The following is a 24121-nucleotide window of genomic DNA, read 5'->3' on the forward strand; positions in this document are numbered from 1 at the left end:
TGCACTCCCGGAAGAGCTGGGGTCTCAAAGATACATGTGCCCCCACAATTACAGCAGCACGAGTCACAAGAGCTTAAAGCTGGAAATAACCCGAGTGTCCACCAACTGATGGATGGATGAACAAAACATGGTCCATCCAGACAGTGGAATGAGCACTGATACAGGCTACAACAGGGATGAACCTTGAAAACATTCTGTTAAGTGAAAGAAGCCAGACACAAAAGGACAAATACTGTGTGGGTCCATTCCCATGAGGTCCCTAAAGCAGTCAAATTCATAGCAACAGAAAGTAGAGGGTGGGGGTAGGATAGGGAGGGTGGGAGGGAGGGAGATGCAAGAGGGAAGAGCTATGGGGACATATGTATATGTATAAGTGATTCACTTTGTTATAAAGCAGAAACTGACACACCATTGTAAAGCAATTATACTCTAATAAAGATGTTAAAAAAAAAAAGGAAGAAAAAAAGAGAAAAAAAATCTATATCATGTACTACCTAAATCTTCTTATAGCATGCTGATGAAACAGAGAATAATATATTACTGTTTCAAAGAAGTTGTTTGAAAAAAATTATACTAAGCATTTTCTCATTTTTATTGTCAATAAATATGTATTAAATATGTGACTATAATAAATAGAATAAAGAAAACAAAACAAAAAAAAAGGAAAGTAGAGGGTGGGTGCCAGGGGCTGGGGGAGGCAGAGGGGGAGTGACTGTGTAATGGGACAGAATTTCTGTCTGGGAGGAAGAATCTGGAAATAGATGGCGGTCATGGTTGTACAACACTGTGAATGTAATTAATGCCACTGAATCGCACATTTAAAAATGGTTAAGTGCACCACAACTACTGAGCCTGCGCTCTAGAGCCCGTGAGCCACAACCACTGAGCCCATGTGCCACAACTACTGAAGCCTACATGCCTAGAGCCCATGCTCCGCAACAAGAGAAGTCACCGCAGTGAGAAGCCCCCACTCGCCAGAACTAGTGAAAGCCCGCACGCAGCAACGAAGACGCAACGCAGCCAAAAATAAATAAATTAATTAATTAATTTAAAAGACGGTTAAAATGGCAAACTTTATGGATGTTATCACAACTTTAAACAAAGCCCATTGGAGACAGAGAAGAGAGAGAGAGAGATGGTCTCTATGTGTTGAAATTTCAACACCACACTTATAGGGAAGCGTGTCACAGGTCATACCTGGATGGCCTGTGGCATTTCACAAGCCGACACCTGAGTGACAGCACCCAGTTCAAGAGGACAAAACACAGCCAGCCCCTCGGGTCCCTCACATGGGCACGAGGTGGGGGGGATGACCACACTCTCTTGTGAGTGGCGGGAACTGAAAATGAGGCAATTCCTCCAATTAACCCTGCACAAACACTTCTGGGGCAATCCCAGCTGTTGTTGCCAATCACCAAAGATCCGTGAGAAAAAGGAAAAGCGGAAGATGGGGAAAGCAGTTTACGAGACAAGCTGGTCCCCACCTTGTGAAAAGAGAAAAGAAAAAAACTTAAAGAATTATGACTGTATTACATACAGACAAGAAAAAGGAAACACTGCCTGTGCAGACAGTGCTCTCTGTGCCCAAATAGGAGCTGTCTCCTTCGTGTTCTCAAAGATAAGTTCCAAGGAACATTTTCAGGACGTATGAGTGAAATGGTCAAATATCTACTTAGGATTTTTACTATATTAGGTTTTGATGCAGCCTTGATTAAAATCCCTCACTACAGAGTTACATCTTACGTTTTAAGCTCCTCCAAGAGCTCCTGTGCATCTCCTCACAAGCACTGGTGTGTAACTCAGTCTCTGGGTCCCCAGAGAGGTGAGGCTGTCATGGAGCAGTCTCTGCCACACCAAGGAACCTGCTCTAGAACAAGGAACCCCTCCCACTTTTCACATTAATATATAGACTAATATCACTAACAAAGAACGTGTAGAAATAGAGAGGCCAGGAACTCACAGAACAATGGGCTAGAGAAATAAACAAGGAACTTACAAAAGAGAAAATGCAAAGGGTCTCCACCACTGAGAGGCACTCATCTTGCTTCTGATGAGAGAAATGCACCTGGAGGCCCACATGTTCCCGGGCAAAACCCCAGGAGCAGGGCTATGGTAAAGCAACACTGCTGCTGGCAAGAACGCCAAGTGACAGGCACCAAGAGGACAGGTGCCATTACCCTCCGTCCCAGCAATCCCCAAAGACAGACTGGCACACAGAGATAAAAAGATGTTTTGTTCGTAATCACTAAAGGCGGGAGACAACCGAGTTGTGGGATAAACTTCAAGGGAGCTCAGCGCGGCTTGGAGGAATGGGCAGTCTGTGTGGACGGCTTTGGAGGGGGCGCCAGGTGGTACCGTGAGGGAAAAGCACTAAGAAGACAGAGTGCAGGACTTCCCTGGTGTCACAGTGGTTAAGAATCCGCCTGCCAATGCAAGGGACATGGGTTTGAGCCCTGGTCCGGGAAGATCCCACATGCTGTGGAACAACTAAGCCCGTGCGCCACAACTACTGAGCCTGCGCTCTAGAGCCCACGAGCCACAACTACTGAAGCCCATGCGCCTAGAGCCTGTGCTCCGCAACAAGAGAAGCCACTGCAATAAGAAGCCCGCGCACCACAACAAAGAGTAGTCTTTGCTCGCCGCAACTAGAGAAAGCCTGCGCACAGCAACAAAGACCTAACACAGCCAAAAATAAAATTAAATAAATAAATAAATAAATTTATTTTAAAAGAAAAGGGAGTGTAGCACCCTATGGTTTACATCGGAAGGTGGGGGAGGGGAACAAGAATACAGATACGTCTGCTTGTATCAAAAATTATGGAAGGAGGAGCTATTGTTTCATGGGGACAGAGTTTCAGTTTGAAGATGGAAAAGTTCTGGAGGTGGATGGTGGTGATGGCTGCACAACACTGCAAATAGACTTAACTCCACTAAACTGTACACTTAAAAAAGCTAAGATGATAAATTTAATGTTATGTATGTTTTACTACAATAAAAAATAAAATAAAATGACTTTAATAGGAAAATGGCCATTTTGCAAAAACAGTTCCAATCTTCAGAAACACTCACAATCTACTATAAGTTAAAGCAAGAGAATTCCAGAGTCTGGGGAGAGGGGGACCAGCACATCAGAGCCAAGGCACTGCCTGTTGGTTTATCTACGGAACCCAGTCCGCATAGCCGTGCTGAAGCAGGACCACACGGACCACAGGCATCGCCGATGCGCTAACTGCAGGGTGTGGCAAAGGCTGCATGCACCCCCACAGCTCCGGGGAGTGAATGTGGTGGGCGACACCTCCCCCATTTCCCCATGTTCCCTAATGGTCCCTCAGGTCAGCTCTAAGCATCATTTCGTTTCCTTGCCAGTACCATCATTGTGGCAACCAGAGCCCGGCCAAGGTTCCCCCTCTCGCCAGCACTGAGCACCGAACAGGCACTATTATTTCATTAGGGGCATGTCACCTCTGATTATTACATGACTTCAAAGCATAAGCTAAGATTAAAATATTGGAGGACATTTAATGAAAAGAAAATGGCTTCACCTAAGAACATCTAAGAGGCAAAAGGGAAAACCTTAGAGAAAACACAATGGCAGAATGTAGACTCGGGGAAGAGGCTGGGGGGAACCCCAGGGGTCAGCCCAATACCGCGTGCAGATGCTTCCTCGCCACAGGAGTTCACTCATCCATCCCGGGGGCCACTGACAGCCCTGCAGCACCTGTAATGTGATTCGGTTCCACAGCCCGTCAAATTCAGGGTGGCACCCGTGGTTCTCAAAACCATCCATGACAATTAGTGACCCAATCAGTGTAATTAAAACAAGGCTCCATGGATGGTGTGATGCACCAGTACATGCCAGACACAGGTCTGCCATGATGCTCTGGAACCACTGAAACTAGGAGGGAGGGGTAAAGAGGAACACGGCAGGGGCTCGAGGCTGCTGCCTGTGTCTCCAGGAGAGCCAGAAATCATCCCCTTCCTTCCCGCAACTCACCCAAAACAAAGGTAGACCCACAAACTCAGTTCCACTATACATCAACGTTGGTCAGCAAGCCAGGCTGGAGCGCATCACAACCACCTGGATGGTCTGCTAACCCCAGACCATCTGATCTCGGCAGGAACCTTGGGTAGAAACTGCTGGCAAGTTCCCAGGTGATGCTGCTGCTGCTGATCTGGGGGCCGCACTGGGAGAACCACTGGGCTGAGACGGACACTCAAGTACAACATGATTCTCTCCTAGTCCTCAGGGAGTTCAGGCATAGGTGGGGACCAGAATACAGCACAGAAATAACTGAGGTGTGAACTGGACCAGAATCGAGCAGCAGATATGGAAAATGAGTGGCAGCAGAAAAATGGGAAAAGGAAGACCTGTGTGCCACAGACAACTGGGGATGGCGAAAAGGTGGGGCTTGTGGGGAGAAGCTTGAGTGTCCCCGTCTTCTCTGACACTAGGGGTGGGGGGGTTGCCAGTTAACCCCATGTGGACCACACACCCATCCATTCAGCCCAGCACCCCCAGCCTCTGGCTTCCAAGGGCTGCCCTGGACTCTCGAGCCAGGCCAGCGACCCCTCATTAATCCCTAACATGGACCATCAGCTCGGCAACAAGTCCACCTCCCTCCTCTATGCCCAAAAAGCTGCCACCCTCTCCGAGAAACCTGTCTCTGCCGAGGCCGTCTCCCCACTCGCCTCCAAGGAGCACCAGAGCTCCCTGTGCCAGGCGCTCCCTCCCAGTCACCTCCTCATCCCCGGCCCTTCAATCAAAGCAGGGGGGCCTGAAATGCTACAATCACTCTCACGTTCTTCTGCTTCTTCTACCTACTGGTCTCTGACAGGTCCAACTCAGTCACCTAATTGTAATTCCTTTCCGTAGGTTGGCTGATTTGTAAAGCCTGTGTCTTCCTCTAGACTGTTAAGTAGCTCCGTGACTCCTAAATATTATGTTCTAACGTGGCCTGCCCTTGGCTTTCACCTCACCCCAAATGCCCAAGCAGAGTTCACTTATATGGTCAGTTTAAACAGCAACAGTTTATAACCATCCTGAAGTGAACGGACTTTCACCTAAGCCTTAGGTCCTAGGACACCTGACTTTTTAAAATTAAACATTGCAGGAGCATCTCTCAACAGACAAGTCAGACTAAGGACAAGTATGACACAGCAGGCACACCAAGACTTGGGCATGTAGAAAAGTTTCTGTACATCAGCAAGCTCCCGCAGTGCCCAGATTCACGGGTGGGAGGTCCCAGGCAACGTGCAGTGAGGAGGGAGGGAGCTGTGGGGAGACGTGCCGGGCCTGCCAGGTGAAAACATGGTAGGGAGCCCTACCAACAACAAGGCAGATCTCTAGAGCCAATCTGGAAAGTTATAGCACAGTAATGGGGCAGGCTCACTTCTTATTAAAACCAAGAAAACCTATAAAATGTGGGGTCTGGAGGGCCGCCTCCAGGGACTGCCTGCTTGTGGCAGAAAGAGGGTTATCAGGAAAGAGGATGGTCACTTTGTACTCCGTATAGTTGGGGACTGCTTGTATTGTCTGCCAATGAAAATGTTCCCCTGGAGGGGCCCCTCAGACCCCTGGAAGGGCCTTTGCTTTTTATGCGTCAGAACCTACCTCTGTAAACGCACCTGACATGCATTTACAAGCACAAAACGGACACATGGTCTCCTGGGAGGGGAAGCACACCTAGGTTCCAGGTGGGAAGACCCGCCCTGACGGTCTACGGTCCTGCGCAGCGAACAGGACTAGCTGCGGGGCTGGGGCTGTCCACACCCACTGCCTCTCTCAGAGCAGCTTTCAGGATGTGGCTGGACCGCGACAAACCTCCGGCCAAGCTTCGCTCCGGCAAGCGAGCGTCGCTTTCTTCAAAATCCCAGCCTGAGAAATACCTGCGACGGATCCGCACGGGTGGGAACAGCGACGCTGTGGGGTGGGCCCTGTGGGGTGGGCCCTGTGGGGTGGGCCCTGTGGGGTGGGCCCGCCCTCAAGCTCGGAGGCAGCGCCCGCTCGGCCGACTCGCTCTTGGCCGACTACAGAGGGCGCGCAGCGAGCTGCAGACCCAGGCGGTCCAGCCGCGCCGCGGGGAGGCCAGTTCCCACGGGGGCGGGGCGGGGCTCACGTGACCTTGTCGGCCAATCGAGGCCCGCGCCGGGGAAGGGGCGTGCCCGCCAGAACAAAGGGCGCCGCGAAAGGGAGGACCTGGGGCGCTAGCACTGAGGGGCCTTCCCGGCCATAGGGTGCCCGCCGGCGGAGGGTGACAGCGGGAGTGGGGGGGGTGGGGGGATGTGGCGGACGGGGAGGGGCCACGGAAGGAGGGGTGACAGAGAGAGGGGGAGGGTGACTGCCCACGGAGGAAAAGGGGTGACAGAGGGGGTGCCCATGGGGAGGAGGAGATGAGGGGGCTACCCAGAGATGACAGCTGGAGTACTCACAGGGGGTGGAGGTGACAGATGGGGAGGGGTCACTGGAAGGAGGGTGACAGCGAGAGGGGAAGGCTGACGGACTACCCGCCAATGAAAAGGGGTGACAGCGGGGGTGTGACAGCGGGGGAGGAGAGTGCCCGCAAATGAAAGGGGGTGACAGAAGGGGAGGGGGCCCCAGGAGGAGAGGTGACAGCAAGGGGGGAGAATGACCACCTGCCTAGGACAGGAGTTGACATCAGGGGTTGCCTCTTGGGGATCCCACCCTCCCGCCCACGGCTCAGCCCCACAGCGCCCCCATCAAGCTCCAAGAACTTGGATGCTTATGTCACCTGATATTGGCTGAAGGGTCTTTGGTCTCTGATACATATTCATGATTTACAATAACAGGTTGCTAGTACATATGCCCAAAATAGGCATTTCAAGAACCAATGAACTGAAATAAAAGGAAAGCCCTTACCCCGCTCTGAAAAGTAGTATCTATTTACAGATTCCATGGCAACCCTGAATGAGCTAGAATATGTAATTCAACAGGACAAACTCTGGGAAAGTCTATCTCCCATGGAATGAGTGGTAATTACTAAGGAGAGATTCTCAGGGGAGATGTCTGGCCTGTCAAACACTTCCTATGGGGCTGAAGCAAGTCATCTCATGTGCTCACTAAAAGTCACAAACAAAATCTTTAATAAGACACGTGTACTTTCATACTGTGTGTACATGTACACAGGATGCACCCAAAACAGTATGAAACAACCATCTTAGTCCCATTCTTCTTCTCAATGATAACCTGCTAACCTGCATGCTATTTGGGCTATATGTTAATTTTTTTTTTTTTTTTTTTTTTGGCTGCACCATGTGGCTTGTGGGATCTTATTTCCCCCACCAGGGATTGAACCTGGGCCCTCGGCAGTGAAAGCCAGGAGTCCTAACCACTGGACCGCCAGGGAATTCCCCATGTTAATGTTTTTGCAATAAATAATTGTAATATTTAATATTTGAGTCTAGCTTAAAATGACCATCCACAGGTAGGTGTCCACTGCAGCACTCTTCATTCCATAGGAACTGGACCCCACCCTGGATGTCCAGCAATGGGGCCAAATCCATACCAGGACATTCAGACTCCAGAACCCAAAACAGCTGTTAAAATATGCTTTCTTTCTGGCACAGTGGTTAAGAATATGCCTGCCAATGCAAAGGACACGGGTTCGAGCCCTGGTCTGGGAAGATCCCATATGCTGGGGAGCAACTAAGCCCGTGCACCACAACTACTGAGCCTGCGCTCTAGAGCCCACGAGCCACAACTACTGAGACTGCATGCCACAACTACTGAAGCCCGCGCATCTAGAGCCCATGCTCCACAACAAGAGAAGCCACCAAAATGAGAAGCCCACGCACCACAACAAAGAGTAGCCCCCGCTCTCTGCAACTAAAGAAAGCCCTCACGCAGCAACGAAGACCGAACGCAGCCAAAAATAAAATTAATTAATTAATTAAAAAAATATATATGCTTTCTTTTCATGCATTAAAAGCATCACCAGTGAGGGGACTTCCCTGGCAGCCCAGTGGTTAAGAATCTATGCTTCTACTGCAGTGGGTGCAGGTTCGATCCCTCATGGGAGAACTAAGATCCCACATGCCATGCGGTGCAGCCAAAAAAAAAAAAAAAAAAGCTTCACCAGTGAATACTGCCAAATAGTCCAAATAGTCCCCCATCCTGGACTCTGGAATGGGGTCAGACATGCTAGGTGACTGGATCCCTGCACCAGGGTCTCAGCAGTGGCCCCTGGGGGCAACTCAGGACTTAAGGTCCAGAGAGGTGACTGACATGGCCACGGAAATGAGGGACCGGAGGCCAGGCCTTAGCTAGACAAAAATATCTCTCTTCTGCAGACCCATTTGCAGGAAACAGTAGCTCAAGATGCAATTAAATAATGCACTTTTAAAACTTCACAGAAGTATAATACCATCTTAACCAAAGTGGAGCTGGCTACATTATTTCCACAGGCTCCAGGCTGCCTTAACAACAACCCTATTTAACTATCTGGTGTTCAATTAAAAACCTTTCAGGAAATATATAAAGCTTTTAAGATGATCACCATAGGTCAAAAGTTTACTCCCTGACCTAAGCATTTTTGAAAACGAAGAACAGATTCACATGGGTCTCCCTGTGCAGCAGCGTGAAAGTTGTCTTTAAAAGGGACCATACCTGGAGAACCACCTCCCTTCAGAGGGTCAGGGGATGAAGCCTACAGCGCCTCCCCCAGATCAGACCAGGATCCAACAGAAGCTGAACAAGCTGCTCTTTCCAAGAGGCCCTGGGGCACAGCGCCACCACCTCACCTCCAGGTGGGAATGGATAGGCTCTTCTCCTCCTCAAACGGCCCACAGGAAAAAAGCAAGACCTCCCTCTACCAATCTCTGCCAGTTATATGAATGTACAATCTGACTTGTACTTTCCGTGTTTTCCTATTCTACATATTTCAAAATGAAGACATCTGTTCATAACACCATTAGGAAACTTGTGAAAAAAAAAAAGGCAACCAAAACAAAACCTTGATTTCCTAAACTTTAAAAGTGCTACACAAATAACTTTCCTATCAATTTTTTAAAAAATAAACATATAAACAGCAAGAAAGGAACCATTCCAGAAACATTTGCACAATGTGAGCAAACCTTCTAACAAGCTCTCTGACCAAAAAGCAACTGACAACTACAAAATGGTCCTAAACTCAAAAGGTTTACCTCATAAGGGTTGGTTCTAATGCAGGGAATTTACAGAACTGGGTGGCAATCAAAACTGGGAAGTGCAGCAAAATTGGTTTGTCCCGTACAGGGATATCCCCCAGCCAGATGCGGTTCTTCCCGCACTGGCCGAGAAATAGGGAAATGTCCCCACCAAGACCAGCGGTCAAGGGAAAACTTCAGAGTGAAGTCTGGGCCCTGCAGGTTCCAGGTGCTGGAAAGCCCTGGTCCGCCACCCACCCAGGTGTGGGGGCCACGCTGCCCCGCGCGGCCGCGCACACTCACTCGTCGCCGTCGGGGCACAAGCCGCTGGCCTCGTCGTACTTGGAGCAGTACACGTCCGGGCTGTAGTTAAAAGTGCCGTCGCGCCTGCGGAGCGGTCTGCGCCGACGCTGATTTAGGAAATGCCAATGGAAACAGGTAAATGGCCTGTGCTGGGTGCACTTGTGCTGCACAAACAGGGAGCACTGCTCTGTCCTAAACTCCTTTAGATACCTAAAAAGACAAACAGCGTTGGGGTCGCTTCCGTTGCCACCGCCGCCGGCGGGCGGCCCGAGGACTCGTGGGCAGGGGTCAGATCCCGTGCGCCCGAGGGCCCCGACCCCAGGCGCGATCTCCCACTCTGCCGACCCCCTTCCCGCCTCCCCCGGCCCAGGCGCGTTTCTCAGACCCCGGGCACGATCCCACAACCCCGACCCCAGATGCGACCTTCGACTCCAGGTGCAAACCCCCATCTTCTATCCCAGGCACGGTCCCAGATTCCAGGTGCGACCCCGGACCCCAGGCGCAGCCCCCCATCTCCAATCGCAGGCACAATCCCCTAACCCAGGCGAAACCCCCCATCCCCGACCCCAGGTGCGACCCCCGACCCCAGGCGCCGCTATCCATCCCAGACCCCAGGTGTGATCCCCAACCTCAGATGCAACCTCTCCGAGTTCAGACACCCTCCCCCCACCCCGCCCCCGCAAGCCCAGTCGCGTTCCTCGGGTCCCAGGAATGGTTTGCCAATCCCTGACACGGTCCCCGACCCCAGACGCGACCCCGCAGAATCCAGACGCGGACTCCTGGCCCCAGGCGCAGCCCCCCCCCATCTCCGATCTCAGGCGTGACACCCACTCCGACTCCAGACGATCCCTGACGGCCTCCCCCACCCGGAGCCCGGGCGAGTTCCCGGACCTCAGGCGCGATCCCTCAGACCCCATGCACAGCCTCCTCATGCAAAACACAGACACGACCCCCAATTTGAGGTGCTATACCGCGACTCCAGGAGCGCCCGGGTCCCCAAGCCCCGGTACCATCCCTGACCCCAGGAGGAGGCAGCCGGAGTCCAGATGGCCGCCCTCCGCCCGAGCCCAGGCGCGGTCCCCAATCCCCGACTACAGGCGCATTCTCGGCGGCCCCCGACCCACGACCCCAGGCGCTGTTCCCCGATCCCCAACCCAGGCGCGTGGACCCCCGACCTCGTCCTCCAGCCCCCAAGCCCAGGTGCCACCCCAGACCCTGGGCGCCGCCTCCTGAGCTCAGGCGGCGGTAGCTGAGTAGGATGGTGGTCCACCAGCCCAGAGTCCACGCGCGGCGCGGAGGCTGGGGGGCCGGCTGGCCAGGGGGCTGCAAGGGAGAGGCAGGGGGCGGGGAGAACGGGGAGAGGGGCGGCGCGGGGCCCCAGGCCGCACCCGGAGGCAGCTCCCAGGCCCAGGGGCGCGGGGGCGCGGGCCGGGGGCGCGCGGGGCCGCCCCCTGCCCCGCCCCAGCCCCCGCCGCGGCCGGCCCGGGCACTGACCTGTAGTGGGTCGGCTTCTCGGTCTGCGGGGGGGACCCGCTCAACGCCGCCGCCGCCGCTTTCGAAACCGACGGCATTTTCAGTCAAAACAATGCAGCGCGCATGCGCCGCGCGGGCCCGCCCCCGCCCCTCCGGATCTCCCCCCTCGCGGAGCCCACCCGCGCCCCCCGCCGGGACGGCCACGCCCCCGCCACGCCCCCATCCGGCGCCCGGCGCAGTACCGGAGGCCCAGTGAACTTCCCAGCACCAGGCGCCCAGCGGGGACCCGCGCGCACCGCAGACCACGCCATGCCCCGAGCCCGCCGCCTCGGCCGGACACCTCCACCCACCGTGCCCCCCCCGGCGTCCACGTTCACAGCCCATCTTGCACTTGCTTGGTCCCGTTCCGGCTGCCGCCTTCAACCCACCACGGCTGCCCCACGCGCTCTGAACGCCCTGACAGCGCCCTGAGCAGCTCCAGGCTCCGAGACGGACCCGACAGGTCCCAAGTAGAGACAGCGCGCCCAGGCTGCTCACACTCGCCTTCATTCGTTCTATGACCCCCGGGTTGGGTGCTGAGACCGCAAAGAGTGGCTCCAGTTGCTTAGGGCTTGGTGTGGGGGAGAGAGGGGGGAAGGAGGCCTGACTGCTCATGGGTAGCGGGTTTCTTTTACACACATGCCCTAAAATTACATCGTGGTAATGGTTGCCCCTGCGAATACACTAAAAAATCAATTGTATACTTTAAATGGATGAATTGAGTAATATGTGACAGACAGACACACACACGCCCTCTTCACCAACAGGGTGGGCGGGGATGCACAGAGGGTGGGCCACCCCCGGTAAGCCCTACCACTCAGGGCCCCAGCTCATCTGGCCCTGGAGGAGGAAGCAGGGTGTGCATTTCGGGAGGGAGAACCCAGGCCCAAAGTACATTGTTTTGTAAGTATATAGCATGAAACTTTTTTTTTGGCCGGGCCTCGCGGTTTGAGATCTCAGAGTCCTAACCACTGGACCGCCAGGGAATTCCTGAGAAGTTATTTAAAATTTTCATCCTCGCTAGTAATTTGTTTTAATGCAAATTAAAACAAGGAAGAGCCCATGGAGCAGACAGACTTTTTGTTGTTCTGAACAGCAACCCACAATGCTGGTGACCTGCAGCAAGAAAAGCCCTTAAAGGAAGTGTGGCTGGGAGGACGAATGGGTACTGGGGTACTGACCTTTACGGAAAATAATCTGTTCCATTTCTAGAAACTCCAACCTAGAAAAGAATGAGATTCAGACAAAGATGTACAAAGATAATTATCAAAGTTATTTGGCAAAAACTTAAAGAGCACCTCACAGAGAATGACAATGCTTCCTGAGAATTGTTAATGACAAGAAAAATGCTCCTACTTAAGTGACAAAACAAAGCAAGATACTGCAGTTCCATACATTTGTTCCCAAGCATGTAAGTTTTGGGGTTTTTTTTAAACACAAGTAATACAGTAAAATAAGCCATCACTTGCTGGTGGGATGAATGACTACCTTCTTTATATGTTCACATTGTCTAAAGGAATTACTACCTCTACAAACATTACATTTAAACCTGGAAATTAAAATGGCAAAAAATCAACATGATATTTTTGAAGAAAATCAAGCAGAAGAATTAAACAAGGCCCATGAATTCTTTGGAGGAGGACTAAACAGATCTTGAAGACTGCCAGGATGCAGGGAATGAGACAGAAGTTCAGGATATTTCCAAAGTCCCGAGCTGGGAGGGATACAGAGCAAAGAAACAGGTTTGGGGAGAGCTGAACTCTGTTTTGGACCTAAGGAGCTTGAGGAACCTGTAAAGTCCAGTAGAGAAGTATAGAGAGCCACCTCGAGCTTAAAAAAGTAAGTTTAAAAAAGGGCTCAAGATAAAGAAATTTGGGGATCTTTGCTGTAGAGGTGGGAGAAAAGATGCCTACCCAAGAGGCACCTCCTTGAAGAGAGCAAAGAGAACTGTGACAGGCTGTAAAGATTGTCATTTTTCATGCTTTTGAAGAATGTCCTTAAAAGGCTGGGGTAGTACCCAGACGTTAAAATACCCTCAGCAGCTCGGAAGATATGAGGCCATCGACTTAGGTAACCTCTTTTCCTTGGATTTTTTAAAATACAGTTTTCTCCATCTTCTGCCCAACAGTACTCACAGCAGTTACCTCTAGTGGTGAGATTATTACTGTTTCTGATTCTCTACCTTTTGCTTATTATACTGTTTAATTTTTCCAGATAAATCATATTGCTTTGGTCATGTGAAAGTTATTTTTAATTAAAACAAAATTTCTTCTCGTTAGTTCTGACTTTTTTTCCTGCAGGAGCTAGTGAGAGTAAAGTCAGAGTTCAGGTTTGAATGACTGTTGCTCAAATAAAATGGTTCACAACCAAGTAGGTCACAACCACACCAGGTCAGAGAAAGGACATCTTAGTTCTTTGCTCCCAGTGGAACTAACGATGTAGCCTGAGCCATGATTAGGTCAATCCTTCTGAATCTTGGTCTCTTCATCTTTAAAAAAAATGAATATACTTGTCTTAGCACCACTTCCCTGACAAGCATAATTTACCAAGGCGGGCCAGACCTTGGCCAAGGCCTTGTGAGAAGCCAGTACACTGCCATACAGTCAGTGGTCTTCAACCATCCTAGTGAGAGAAATTTCCAGTTAACTTTGGCACCAAAGATACGCCAAGATAAAACGTTCCACTAGAACCTTAAGTAAATAAAATCTTCCCTTTTATGCATCTTGTATTTAATCCAGAATTAAGAAAGTTTCCTACTAAGCAGTACTTGAAAACATATCATTTACATACCCAAAATATTGCCTCTAAGTTGTCCATAAAAATATTTATCAATGTTATTCCACTCAGAAAGTTGTTGCCTTGCTAAAATTAAAAACTGGAAGAGAGGTGAGAAAGTGTTCCACAATTTACATTTAGGTTTCTTTCCTCAGTTCCTATTTTGGAAAAAACAAACAAACAAACAAAGGAACTGAAAAGACTAGAAGGCTCCCTTTTTTAAATGAAATGCAAAAAAAAAAAAAAATTGGCTTAATTCCACATTACCAAATTAATATTTATTGTTAGTCTGTTAAACTAACATCAATTTATACACATCACGGTACATTGTAAAACAAAACGTTTAACTCTTCTGCTAGTTATTCTGTCTCAGAAAGCAAATGACCTGCAAAGTGGATCACACTGGATTACAAGTGTCACCAGCATCCCTTTGGAAACGTGATAATGTTGTACAAAGACATCACAAATCCAACAGCACACGCTGCAACCAAAACCCTTTCTATGGACCTGAAAAGTCTTTTGGACGTATTCGATGGCAACAAGTATCAGGCAAAGAGCCGGTTCCGATTTGCTGACATTCTGCTTTGCCTTCAACGAGTCAGCTTTGCCAGGCGCGCCATCCAAGTCCTTCAGTCTGGACTTCAGCGTAACCAGGACAGAAACGGTCAAACGCGACGTCAAAGCCTAAAGACTGAGATCTGTCCCCTCGCTGCTGGCACCCCATTAAGTTCTCGCCCCATGGGCCACCGGAGTTCCAGGCTCTTCAGAACGATCGGTGGGCTCCGGTACCTCTTCTTCCAACATCCGTCTCAACCACCGGTCCGCGCTGGTCTCCTGCCTAAAGAAGCACCAGATGACCAGAACCATGAGGCACAGGCTGAAGGGCAGCACCCTCCACCAGGGCCGCTGCTGCTCCCTTCCCAGGGAGTGCTTCACTGTCCAGCGGAACGGGATGGCTTTGCTGGAGGAAAACTGAAGGGGGCGGTTAGGGTCATCCTCTTCCTCACCCTCGGTCGCGGGCTGGGCACGAGCCCGGCCACCGGGCGGAGGATGCAGGCTTCGGAAAGGCCAGCGCACGAGCCTCAGCACCCGGAGGGCCCTGGAAGAGAGAGAACAGTGAGCGCGCCCTCCCGCCGCTCTCACCCTAGGTCCCGCCGAGACCGCGCGGAGCTCACCCAGCAGCCGGCGCACATAGCACGCAATTCATCGCGACCCCGGCTCTGCACTCGGCGCCGCCGCGCCCAGCGTCGCGTCACTTCCGTCGCACGAAGCCGGAAGCCGCGCGCTGTTCCTGGCCTCCGCTCACGACTACAGAACGTGGACCCACTCGCGCAACGGAAATGACTCACGTCCTCCGGCGGCCTCTTCCGTCGCAGGCCCGCCCCCGGCCGGCAGCGCGGGCATGCCGGGAAATGTAGTTCGCTGCCGGCCCGAAGAGGAACTAGCGGGCAGGTTCCTAGGCTTCCGCGCCGGGCTTGAGGCCGGTCGGCGGGGACGGGATGCGGGCGTCGTCCTCCGACGAGCTCGCCTCAGCGCAGGTCTCACCGTCGGCCGGGCTCGCCTGAGATCGGCGCCCTAGGCCCACACTCCACACCCCTCCCGCCGGGCAGGAGCAGCCCCTGAACGCCTCCTCCCCGCGGCCTCGCGACGCCGCTTTGCTCTTTTCATTGGATTTTCAGCCACGGAGTCATCTTGTCCCCTCGACTAGTGTCCCCCGCCCCATGGCCGCGGACCCTCACCCAGCCCTGGCGCGTTGTGTTGCTCTGTGTTGCGCACGAATAGCCGCGTCTACACCACCCACCCTGCGGGACAGGCATTTCTGCGCACTGCTCAGCTGCAGGGCCGCCATCCCTCACCCACCGCAGCAGGGCACGCCCACGGCTGTCACCGGGAAGCCAGCAGGCACTCGGACAAGTCTCTCCAGGCCAGCGGAACCACCAGTGCAGAGCCTAGCACGCCATCATCTTTGTGGATGGAGGCTGCAGCCTGCTCGGGGGGAACCTTCCCATCCACCTTCAGGAGTCAGGCCGGGAGGGTCACCCTCGGGCTGTCCTGGGACTTCCTGTCTACCCGGTTCCCCAGTTGACTTCATAGGGAAGCTGCTGGAGCCTTCTGCCTTCAAGGCAAACTAGCCCTGGCTCTGCTGAGCCGTCCTGTCTGGAGACCACGTAGGAGCACCCAGGCATCATCACAGACTCTGTGGAGATGTGGGGATGTGCTGGGGCGGGGGGGGTTGACGGTGACAAAATCAGGTTAAGAGGCCACCTTGTGAACTGTGACGACGTGAGAGTTTTTCTGCCAGTTTTTGCCAGAGCACAAAGGGCCTCATTCCTGATCTCTGCCCTGAACTCCTTTAAGGGTGTGTTGAAGGTCAGTGACTGCAGTGGCAGGTGACTTCATTCTTGTAGAACCAGGTGACAAGCGACAATTTTTAGTTGGCAGCTGTAATGTGCTGCCTCCTGGTTCAGAATCTTTGCCTCTGGAGCATCTCCTGCACCTGCTTTCTGGCAGGAGAAGCACCAGCCTCGGGACCAGTTCTTCACCCCTCAGGAAGTCTAGAGACACTTAAGCAAGGGTGGTGGGCTGGAGGTGTTCCCAGCTCAGCAGCATCTGGGAGATCTCCCCACCCTGGGAAGCCCAAACCTGGACGCCTGGTGGTGGCTCAGCTGCAAAGCCAGGACTGTGTTCAGAGCTGCTGTGTCAACAGAGGCACCTGTGTGCCTACGTCCTCCTCACTGGGCCCCACCCAACCTGTTCCACCCCAGAACCCCACCCAGAATCACTGCCAAACCAATTCGACCACAGGGAACCCCAGGAGCACCTACTGTGGGCAGGAGGATGGACCAGAATCATTCTGGTGTGCAGCCTGTAGGGCTTCCTGGAGGAGGTGGAGATCAGAGAGGCCTGAGGTTGGGGTGGAGCTGCTGACTGCAGCTGATGCAGCCACCTGGTTGGTATGTTTTAGGGCATCTGGGCACAAGCTGCCCTGGGACAGCAGAGGAGGGTGCAGAGCTGGGGGTCAACGGCAGGGGCTAGGGCTTCAGCCCCAGGCAGGGCAGCCTCCAAAGGGTCACTAAACCTGTCCCACTGCCTTGGATGGGTGACAGAAATAAGACACCTCAGACAGGCACCCCTCGAGCCTCTGCTTCCTCAGCTGTAAAATGGGCATCTCCTGTCCTTCACAGGCTGCTTCCAGGACTGGTGCTATGCCTGGGAAGCCCTCTGCCGGTCCCTGGGACAGCTGTTAAGACTGATAAGGGGACGGCATGGAAATGTCCTTCCATTCTGAGGCAGTGGAGGGCTCCTTTACTGCCATCAGGCTCCTAGGGTGCTCTGAGGCCAGAGTCTGGGAGGAGCAGCGCAGGCCCACAACAAAGACTTAGCAAATCCACATGTCCAGTGGACCTCTCCTCTGTCCCCAGGTCCTGCTGGCACCGGTCTCCATTCTAGGTGAAGGCATGATGCAAAGGACGTGGGTCCTGTGGAGTCTGAGGAGGACAGCAGGCCTTGATCTCTGGGAGCTGGCCTGGTGCTCAGAGCTGGGCTCTCCTGTAGGACGTAAACAATTTCAGAGAACATCAGTGTTGGACCAGGCCTCTCCGTGACCATGGTGGCTCAAGACCCCTTTATAATCACATCTGAACACAGGCAAAACATGGAAGTGGCCCAAAAAAGACCAAATACCCCCTTCCTGGCTGATGGGAGGGACCCTGGTCCTTTACCAACCATGGCTGGAGCCTTGCCTCATCTGCCCTCCTTCTGGAGAAGATGTATTAAAGATGCTATACTGGGTGGAATGATGTCCCTCCAAATTCTTATCCCCCTGGAGCCTCAGCACGTGACCCTATTTGGAAATAGGGTCTTTGTGGATGTAATTAGTTAAAACTATGTCATAATGGATAGGGTGGGCCCTAAATGATGTCCTTATAAGAGGAAAAAAGACCCAGAGACGCACAGGGGAGCAGGCCATGTGAAGAGGCAGGCAGAGACTGGAGTGATGCGGCCACCAGCCAAGGAACGCAGAGGACTGCCGGCTACACCAGAAGCTAAGAGAAAGGCCTGGAACAGATTCTCCCCCAGAGCCTTCATGGTTTCAGATTTCTGGCCTCCAGAACTGTGAGAAAGTAACTTCTGTTGTTTTAAACCACCAGTTGGTGGTCCTTTGTTATGGCAGCCCCTGGAGACTGATACAGATGCCCAGTCACACTTACCCTGCTTGCTGACAGCACACAGCCCAGAGCAGAGCCCCTCACCCAACAATGGCTGAATCCAGAGCCCTTTCTAATGCCTGCCTCCTGAGACACCCACGTTCCGGGCTGTGAATTCTCCCTTGCTTAAACCCACCTTGTTCAGTGACACGTGTGTCCCTGGCAGCCTCTGGCTGGAGGGCGACAACAGCCCCAAATGCTGTGGTTTGCTTGACCTTCTGATGCAGTGGAGCCCAGAGTGGGAAAAGCCACAGCCAGATGCGGCCAGTGGCCTGGTGTCTCCAGGGCCCTCCCCTTCCTGACCCCAGCAGTCTCGGCAGGGCACTGGGTGACAGGTGCCCAGCACTGCCAGCGATGCCGCTCTTGTCCAAGGTCCCCCTCCTCCCAGAGGCATAAACCAACACCTCAGGCTTCATTATCTCAAAGCACACAGAGAAACCTCACACGAGGACTAATGTCCCACTAATGGGAGGGAGGCTGCAGCCCTTGTGTGCCTGATGGCGGGAGTAATTTACTGTAGCGCCACTTGAGAGCTGACATATTGGAGCTATTGATTTTCCCTGGGAAGATCAATATGGGGTGCATGGGGACAGGCAGGGCCACCACCTTCGGAAAGGCAGAGCCTTTATCCCAGGGGCTGAGGCCTGACAGCAGGGGTGGGGGCTGGTGGGGGCAGGGTGGGCACAGAGCTCTGAAGGCCCCATGCTGCCCACAATGGGGGCCTGGCTGGGAGCAGATGCCAGGGCATATGCTCAGGCCCCAAGCCTGGCAGCCTGAGTGCCTCAGCCCCCAGCCCCACCCAGGAGCCCCCATGGGCACAGGGGACTTGGGACACCCATGCCACTTGGCCTGGCACTGGCTGGCCACCCAATACTGGCTGGACATGTGTGGGCAGTGATTCTGGGAAAGTGCGTCTCTCCACCTACCCAGGGTCCCCCTGGCTGCCATAACCCAGCCCAGCCTCACCTGTAACAAAAGCTGGAGTTCAGCCTCCACCCACCAGACTCCTGTGTCTATCTTGAGCATGGCTCTGACTCAGGAGGGCAAGGAAGGGGGTAATTCCATTAAGACCCAAGATCTGCTTCTTGAATCCCTCTCATGCCTGTCTCCCAACCTCACCTCCACACACTGTGCCTTGTTAGGCCCCATCGTTGATCACTAGGACTGGTGCAGTGGCACCCTCCCCAAGTCTCCGGTCTCAGGCCTCCTGTGTCCAAAGGCCCACCCCACACTGTGCTGCTGAGGTTCCTCTCCCCAAACACCTGACTGCTCTGGGTTCTCCCGAAATCTAGAACTCTCCATCCTAGACTGGGGTTTCCTCCTTGTCTCTGGTCAGGCAGAAAAAAGCACTGGGATTCTGCCACCGGAGGACAAGAGTCTGGCTGTTGAGTCTCAAGAGTCTTCCCACAGCTGGCACGAATGGACACCTCGCTGGGTCACTCTTGGGACCCAGAGCCCCTTCCACAGCCCCAGTTCCACTGACTGGCAGCCTGAGGCAGAGGCCAGGATGGAAAAGTGGGCCTGTGGGGTGGGGGGTGAAAACCACCCTGGGGCCTCTTTCCTGCAAAAGCCCCACTGCCACTCTGCGATTTGGTTCCAGTGATGCTGGGAAGAGCTGAGGCCCTGGCCGACTTGGCTCCCAGTACAGGAGGAAGGTCCGAGCTCCAGGGCCAGGCCAGGAGGTCCTGTGTGCCACCCACCCCACTTTCCAGCCAACGCTTCCAGCTCTGGGCTTCCTGTTGCTGCTGAAACAGGGAGCACAAACTGAGTGCCTTAAAACAACACTGATTTGTTGTGCAGTCCTGGAGGACCGAGGTCCCAAGTGGGTTTCCCTGGCCTCAAATCAAGGTGTCTGCAGGGTTGCGCCCCGAAGGCTCCAGGGGAGAATCTCCTTGTTTTCCGGATTTTAGAGGCTGCTCCATTCCTTGGCTTGCAGCCCCTCCACCTTCAAAGCCAGCAGTGACCCTCTGCTTCCATCGCCACAACTGCCCCCACCCCCACTCAGACCCTCCTGCTTCCCTCTGTGACACACAAGCCCACTGGATAATCCAGGGCCATCTCCCATCTCAGGATCCTTACCTCAGTCACCTCCACTGGGTCCCTTTGCCAAGTGGGGTGACAACGCAATTCCCAGGGATCAGGGTGTGGACATCTTTGGGGCCATCACTCAGCCGACCACAGGGGTGCCAGCTCCTTGCGATCTGGTTCCTTTCCAGGCTGTCCCCTCTGCTGGAACACCTGTACTTCCCCCGGCTTGGCTGGGTGAGCACCTGCCCCATCAGCACCTGCAAACCACCTCCTTCGTGAAGCCCCCCCCCCCCTCTGGCCACAAAGGCCAGGACCTTCTCCATGACAGGGCTGCGTCTCGCCTTCCTCAGCCCGGCCCCTGTGCCCAGCACTTCCCTCGCGCCCCTGAGGCCCCACCTTGCGGGGCTAACCCCAGCCCGGCCGGTCTCCAGCCCCTCCCCAGACCCCGGCCCTGGCTGTTCCCGATAGGCAGCAGTGGGCACTGCAGCTACAGCCAGGACAGCTGCTGAGGTCCAGCCCTGGGTCCTGGGCAGGTCATGGTGGGCGCTCCCTGGGCTGGCAGAGGGGCAGGGGCCGTATCTGGGCAGAGAGGGATTCTGGGGTCCCAGCAGTCCTGGGGAGCCACCGGGGACCCCAACCCCCAGCCTCCCCCAGGTCTTGGCTGTCAGAGAGAGGCTGGCTAAGGCTGGGGCAGGGCCGACCCACAACCAGGACCTGGCAAGTGTCATCAGACCTCAGGGTATCAGGACAGAACTGTGGCTGTGGCCGAGGTCGGTTTCCGGGGACGGGGAAACTTGGACTGGACTCCTGGGACTCATGGTGAAGGGGCTGTAATGATGGGTGGTAACCACAATGAGGATGCCCCCGGGCAGGACCCACGGGGCTGGAGGGGCCACTAAGCCCCTTAGGGGAAGGCACAGGAGCTAAAAAAGAAGCCAGAGAAGGGAGGTGTCACCTCAGCCTGGACGTGGGGACGAAGCCCTTGGGGGAGCAGTGATTCAATGGGGTTTGTTGCAAATGCACCTGCAGCTCTGGAACAGTGGGAAGTGGCAGGAGGGGGCTGGGCAGGGGCTCCGGGGTCCCCACCTGCATAAACCCACCACCTGGGCCCTGGCTGGTGGTCCTTGGCCCTCCTGGGGCTTCCCAGGTCCTGCTGCTGGCCCAGAGCCTGTTCACCCAGAGCACTGCAGAAGCAGGATGTCCTCTAGAGAAGGCTACTCCAGGAGTCAAAATAGCATGAAATTTAATTTTCCGCCTATTTGACAAGGCTTGGTCGGGGCCCCAATCAGCGGCGGAGATAAGGGTCCTCGGCCCCGGGTGTGAGCCAGCTGGGCGAGCAGCAAACACTCCACGGTCCCCCGGGCAGGCTGAGGCTTCCCCCAGCGGGGCCCTGGTTGCCGGGCGCTAAAGCAAACGGGCTCTATTTGCCCAGTCTGCGATGACAATGCAGTCACCAAATATTTGCCAGCCCGGCCAGCCACAGAGCTTGGCTATAAATGCTTGAGCCCAGGTGGAGGTGGGCCTGCCCAGCGGGAGCTGCAGGCCTCGGCAGGTAGGAGCCAGGCTGGGCGGCGGGCGGGAGGGTGCTGGTGGTGGAGGTCCTGGGAAGGCTGTGGGTTCCTCTGCCCTGGTGGTCTTTGGGGACCACCCACCCACGGGGAGGGGTCAACAGCAGGGCTGAGCGGAGCTGGGTCATCGAGGTGGGACGGCCAGGGAAAGGAGGGCACCTGAGTCTTGGTTCCCCACCAGCGGCCATGCCCACGCCCAACGCTGGGGCCACTGTTCACCCCAACAGAGAAGAAGGGCCCTAGAACTGCAGAGCGTGATGGGAGGGAGGAGGGGGAGGTCTGAGAGGCCCCCCTGACTCTGAGGGCGGCCTGTGGACTTCCCTCCCCTCCCCCCACATGGGGAGTGGTTTCCTGAAGCTGGGAGTCCCCCCTTCTCTCTAACCCCCCTTCCCTTTCTTCCTCCCCCTTGCCCAGGGCTCCCGCTAGAAGGCCTCCTGGTACAAGGGCTGGCCCACCTGCCTCCCTGCAGTGGAGGAGCTGGGTCCCTGTTCTGGGGGCGGCCTCCCACATTCACAATCAGCTCCCCTAATCCCACCCCCTCCCCGGTCCTGCCAGCCCCCCGACCCATCCCCAGGTTAGAGATGCTAGAGGTGACGTCACCACCGCCCCCCACCCCCGACAGGGAGCACGGGGAAGCCTGCGACTGTGGGGACAGAGAAATGGCTCTGCCCTCCCCCGAAGACCCCCGGAGCTCACTCTCACAGCCCCTGAAGCCTCTGAAGCCCCCAAAACTGCAAGGGACAGAGCACCCAGGTCGAGGCAGCCAGGCCCGGCTCCCGGGCTCAGCATGGGTACTTCAGGCACAGAGGGACCCTGCCAACCACAGACACTCAGGGAGGGGGTGTGCCAAGGGAGTCCCCCACCACCCTGCACCTGGGCAGACTCTACATCAACAAGCCTGTTTATCAAGAGCTACAGCGACCCTGAGCTGGGACGAGGGCTCTGCTCTCCAGGCCCCAAACCTGCCCGAAGCCCAGCCCCTGGGCCGGCTCCCTTCCCACCTGCCCTGCTTCTCTTTCTCCGAGTCACTATTCCCACAGCACTGTCAGCCACCCTCCCTACAAGACAGGATGTACCCTCCTCTGGCGGGTGACTGAGGCCTGCACCCTGCAGCTCACCCCTGCCACGCCCCCCCGCCCACAGTGCCCACCACCTCCGTCTCTCCAAATGTCATCTGCCTCTGAGCTCAGCGCCCGCCCCAAGCCTGCAGTGACTATTCCCCTAGGAGGGCTGCGGGCCCTGACAGCTAACCTGTCCCCTCTCCGCCTCCCCCCCCAGCTAGCGCCCACTGCCCGAGAGCCCCCAGAAGCTCGGCGGAGAGATGGCCGCAGGCGTGATCTGGCCTCTCTGTGACTTCCGGCTGCCTCTGCCGTCCCACGGGCCCTTCCTGCCCTCAGACCCGGAGCCCCTAGACACTTCTGAGGAGGAGGAGGAGGAGGAGGAGGAGGAAGAGGAGCTGGAAGTCGAGGGGCCAGAGGGCCACAGCCCGGCCCCCCAGAGCTCAGGTTGGGCCCCAGAAGTGGCCCCTCTGGACCCCAATGGCCCAGAGACGCCGCTGCAGCTCCTGCGGTTCTCCGAGCTCATCAGTGGCGACATCCAGCGGTACTTTGGCCACAAGGACCGGGGGCAGGACCCCGACACCTGCGACATCTACGCTGATGTCCACACGGCCAGCAGCTCAGCCAGGGAGCTCTCCTGCACCAACCTGGTGCGCCTGGCCCAGGGCGAGGCCCCAGAAGACAACGAGGCCACTGAGCCCGGGGTCTGCTCCCCTGGGGCCCCTGAGGGGCAGGCGTGCGGGCCGGGCCTCGGTGGGGAAGGGCCGCAGCCGCTGGGACCCCTGGCCGAGCTCTTCGACTACGGGCTGCGGCAGTACTCGGGGCCCAGGGCTGCGGCCGGCCGCCGACTCAGGCTGGAGAAGAAGTATGGCCACATCACCCCCATGACCCAAAGGAAGCTTCCCCCCTCCTTCTGGAAGGAGCCGGCACCCAGCCCCCTGGGTCTGCTGCACCCCGGCACGCCTGACTTCAGCGACCTGCTGGCCAGCTGGTCAGCAGAGGCCGGCCCCGAGTTGCTGGGCTGGGGGGGCCAGGCCCTGGAGGGGGTGCAACTGGCCGAGGCCTAGCGATTGAGCAAGGATCAGTGGGGGTGAGCTGAGGGCAACAAGGGTCCGGACTCTCCTTATTGCTGTCCTTGTCCTGAAAGGAGCCCTCGGGGACCTCCAATCAGGGCAGCCACCAGAGGACAAATCAGCTCAGGTAGGGACTTCCCAGGCCAGGGCAGGGAATGGGCAGGGGCCACCCAAGAGCTCTGCCCAGAGGAGGGAGGATGGGGCAGGAGCTGCAGCCTCTTGGAGGCAGTGGGCTCAGGGCGTCTACACGCTGGCAGTGGGCAAGCCACATTTCCTCAAGGACCAGCCCCCAAAGTTCCAGTCAGTGGTGAAGGGCAGCCCTCCACACTGCCCGCCCAGCTGGCCCCAGGGTGGCCCCTCCTCGTGGCACCCGCGGCAGGTGGCAGGGCCAGCTACCATGGGGGTGAGGGCTTTCTTGGAGGGGCAGGAAGGGGGTCACCGTCTGAGTGGCCAAG

At 55.4% G+C, this 24121-nt stretch overlaps 3 protein-coding genes across 10 annotated transcripts in view; 1 reads left to right on the top strand and 2 right to left on the bottom strand.

Annotated features, from left to right (window-relative positions):
- Nucleotides 1-11065, bottom strand: part of UNKL (unk like zinc finger) — a 45052-nt gene extending 33987 nt beyond the window's left edge. For 5 of the 8 annotated variants that reach the window (XM_082361069.1, XM_082361070.1, XM_082361072.1 and 2 more), the window contains exons 1-2: nt 10939-11065; nt 9445-9654 (exon numbers count right to left, since the gene is read on the bottom strand). In XM_082361069.1, the coding sequence (XP_082217195.1) occupies nt 9445-9654; nt 10939-11015 (287 nt within the window). In that variant the 5' untranslated portion in view covers nt 11016-11065. Of the gene's footprint in view, nt 1-5886; nt 6033-9444; nt 9655-10938 lie in introns of those variants that run through there. The other 3 variants (XM_082361074.1, XM_082361071.1, XM_082361073.1) reach the window with 3 other exon arrangements.
- Nucleotides 11066-13987: 2922 nt separating this feature from the next.
- Nucleotides 13988-15056, bottom strand: UQCC4 (ubiquinol-cytochrome c reductase complex assembly factor 4). Its single transcript, XM_082359849.1, has 2 exons — nt 14907-15056; nt 13988-14830 (listed from the first exon to the last, which is right to left on the bottom strand). The coding sequence occupies exons 1-2, from the start codon at nt 14936-14938 to the stop codon at nt 14455-14457; spliced, it is 408 nt and encodes a 135-aa protein (XP_082215975.1). The 5' UTR covers nt 14939-15056; the 3' UTR covers nt 13988-14454.
- A 4962-nt stretch (nt 15057-20018) lies between these two features.
- PERCC1 (proline and glutamate rich with coiled coil 1) lies at nt 20019-23660 on the top strand (the record flags this gene model as incomplete). Its single annotated transcript, XM_082359848.1, has 2 exons — nt 20019-21519; nt 22814-23660. Exon 2 carries the CDS (start codon nt 22857-22859, stop codon nt 23658-23660), a length of 804 nt encoding a protein of 267 aa, XP_082215974.1. The 5' UTR covers nt 20019-21519; nt 22814-22856.
- Between the last annotated feature and the right edge of the window lie 461 nt (nt 23661-24121).

Source organism: Balaenoptera borealis (genome assembly GCF_965194805.1).
Source record: "Balaenoptera borealis genome assembly, chromosome: 16".
NCBI classification, from domain to species: Eukaryota; Metazoa; Chordata; class Mammalia; order Artiodactyla; family Balaenopteridae; genus Balaenoptera; species Balaenoptera borealis.

What these genes read in the sequence shown, in the direction of transcription:
- UQCC4 (XM_082359849.1), bottom strand. Translation starts at nt 14,938, where the DNA reads ATGAATTGCGTGCTATGTGCGCCGGCTGCTGG. An exon ending in CTATGTGCGCCGGCTGCTGG is followed by an intron (nt 14,831 to 14,906) that starts GTGAGCTCCGCG and finishes TCTCTCTTCCAG; the next exon opens with GGCCCTCCGGGTGCTGAGGC.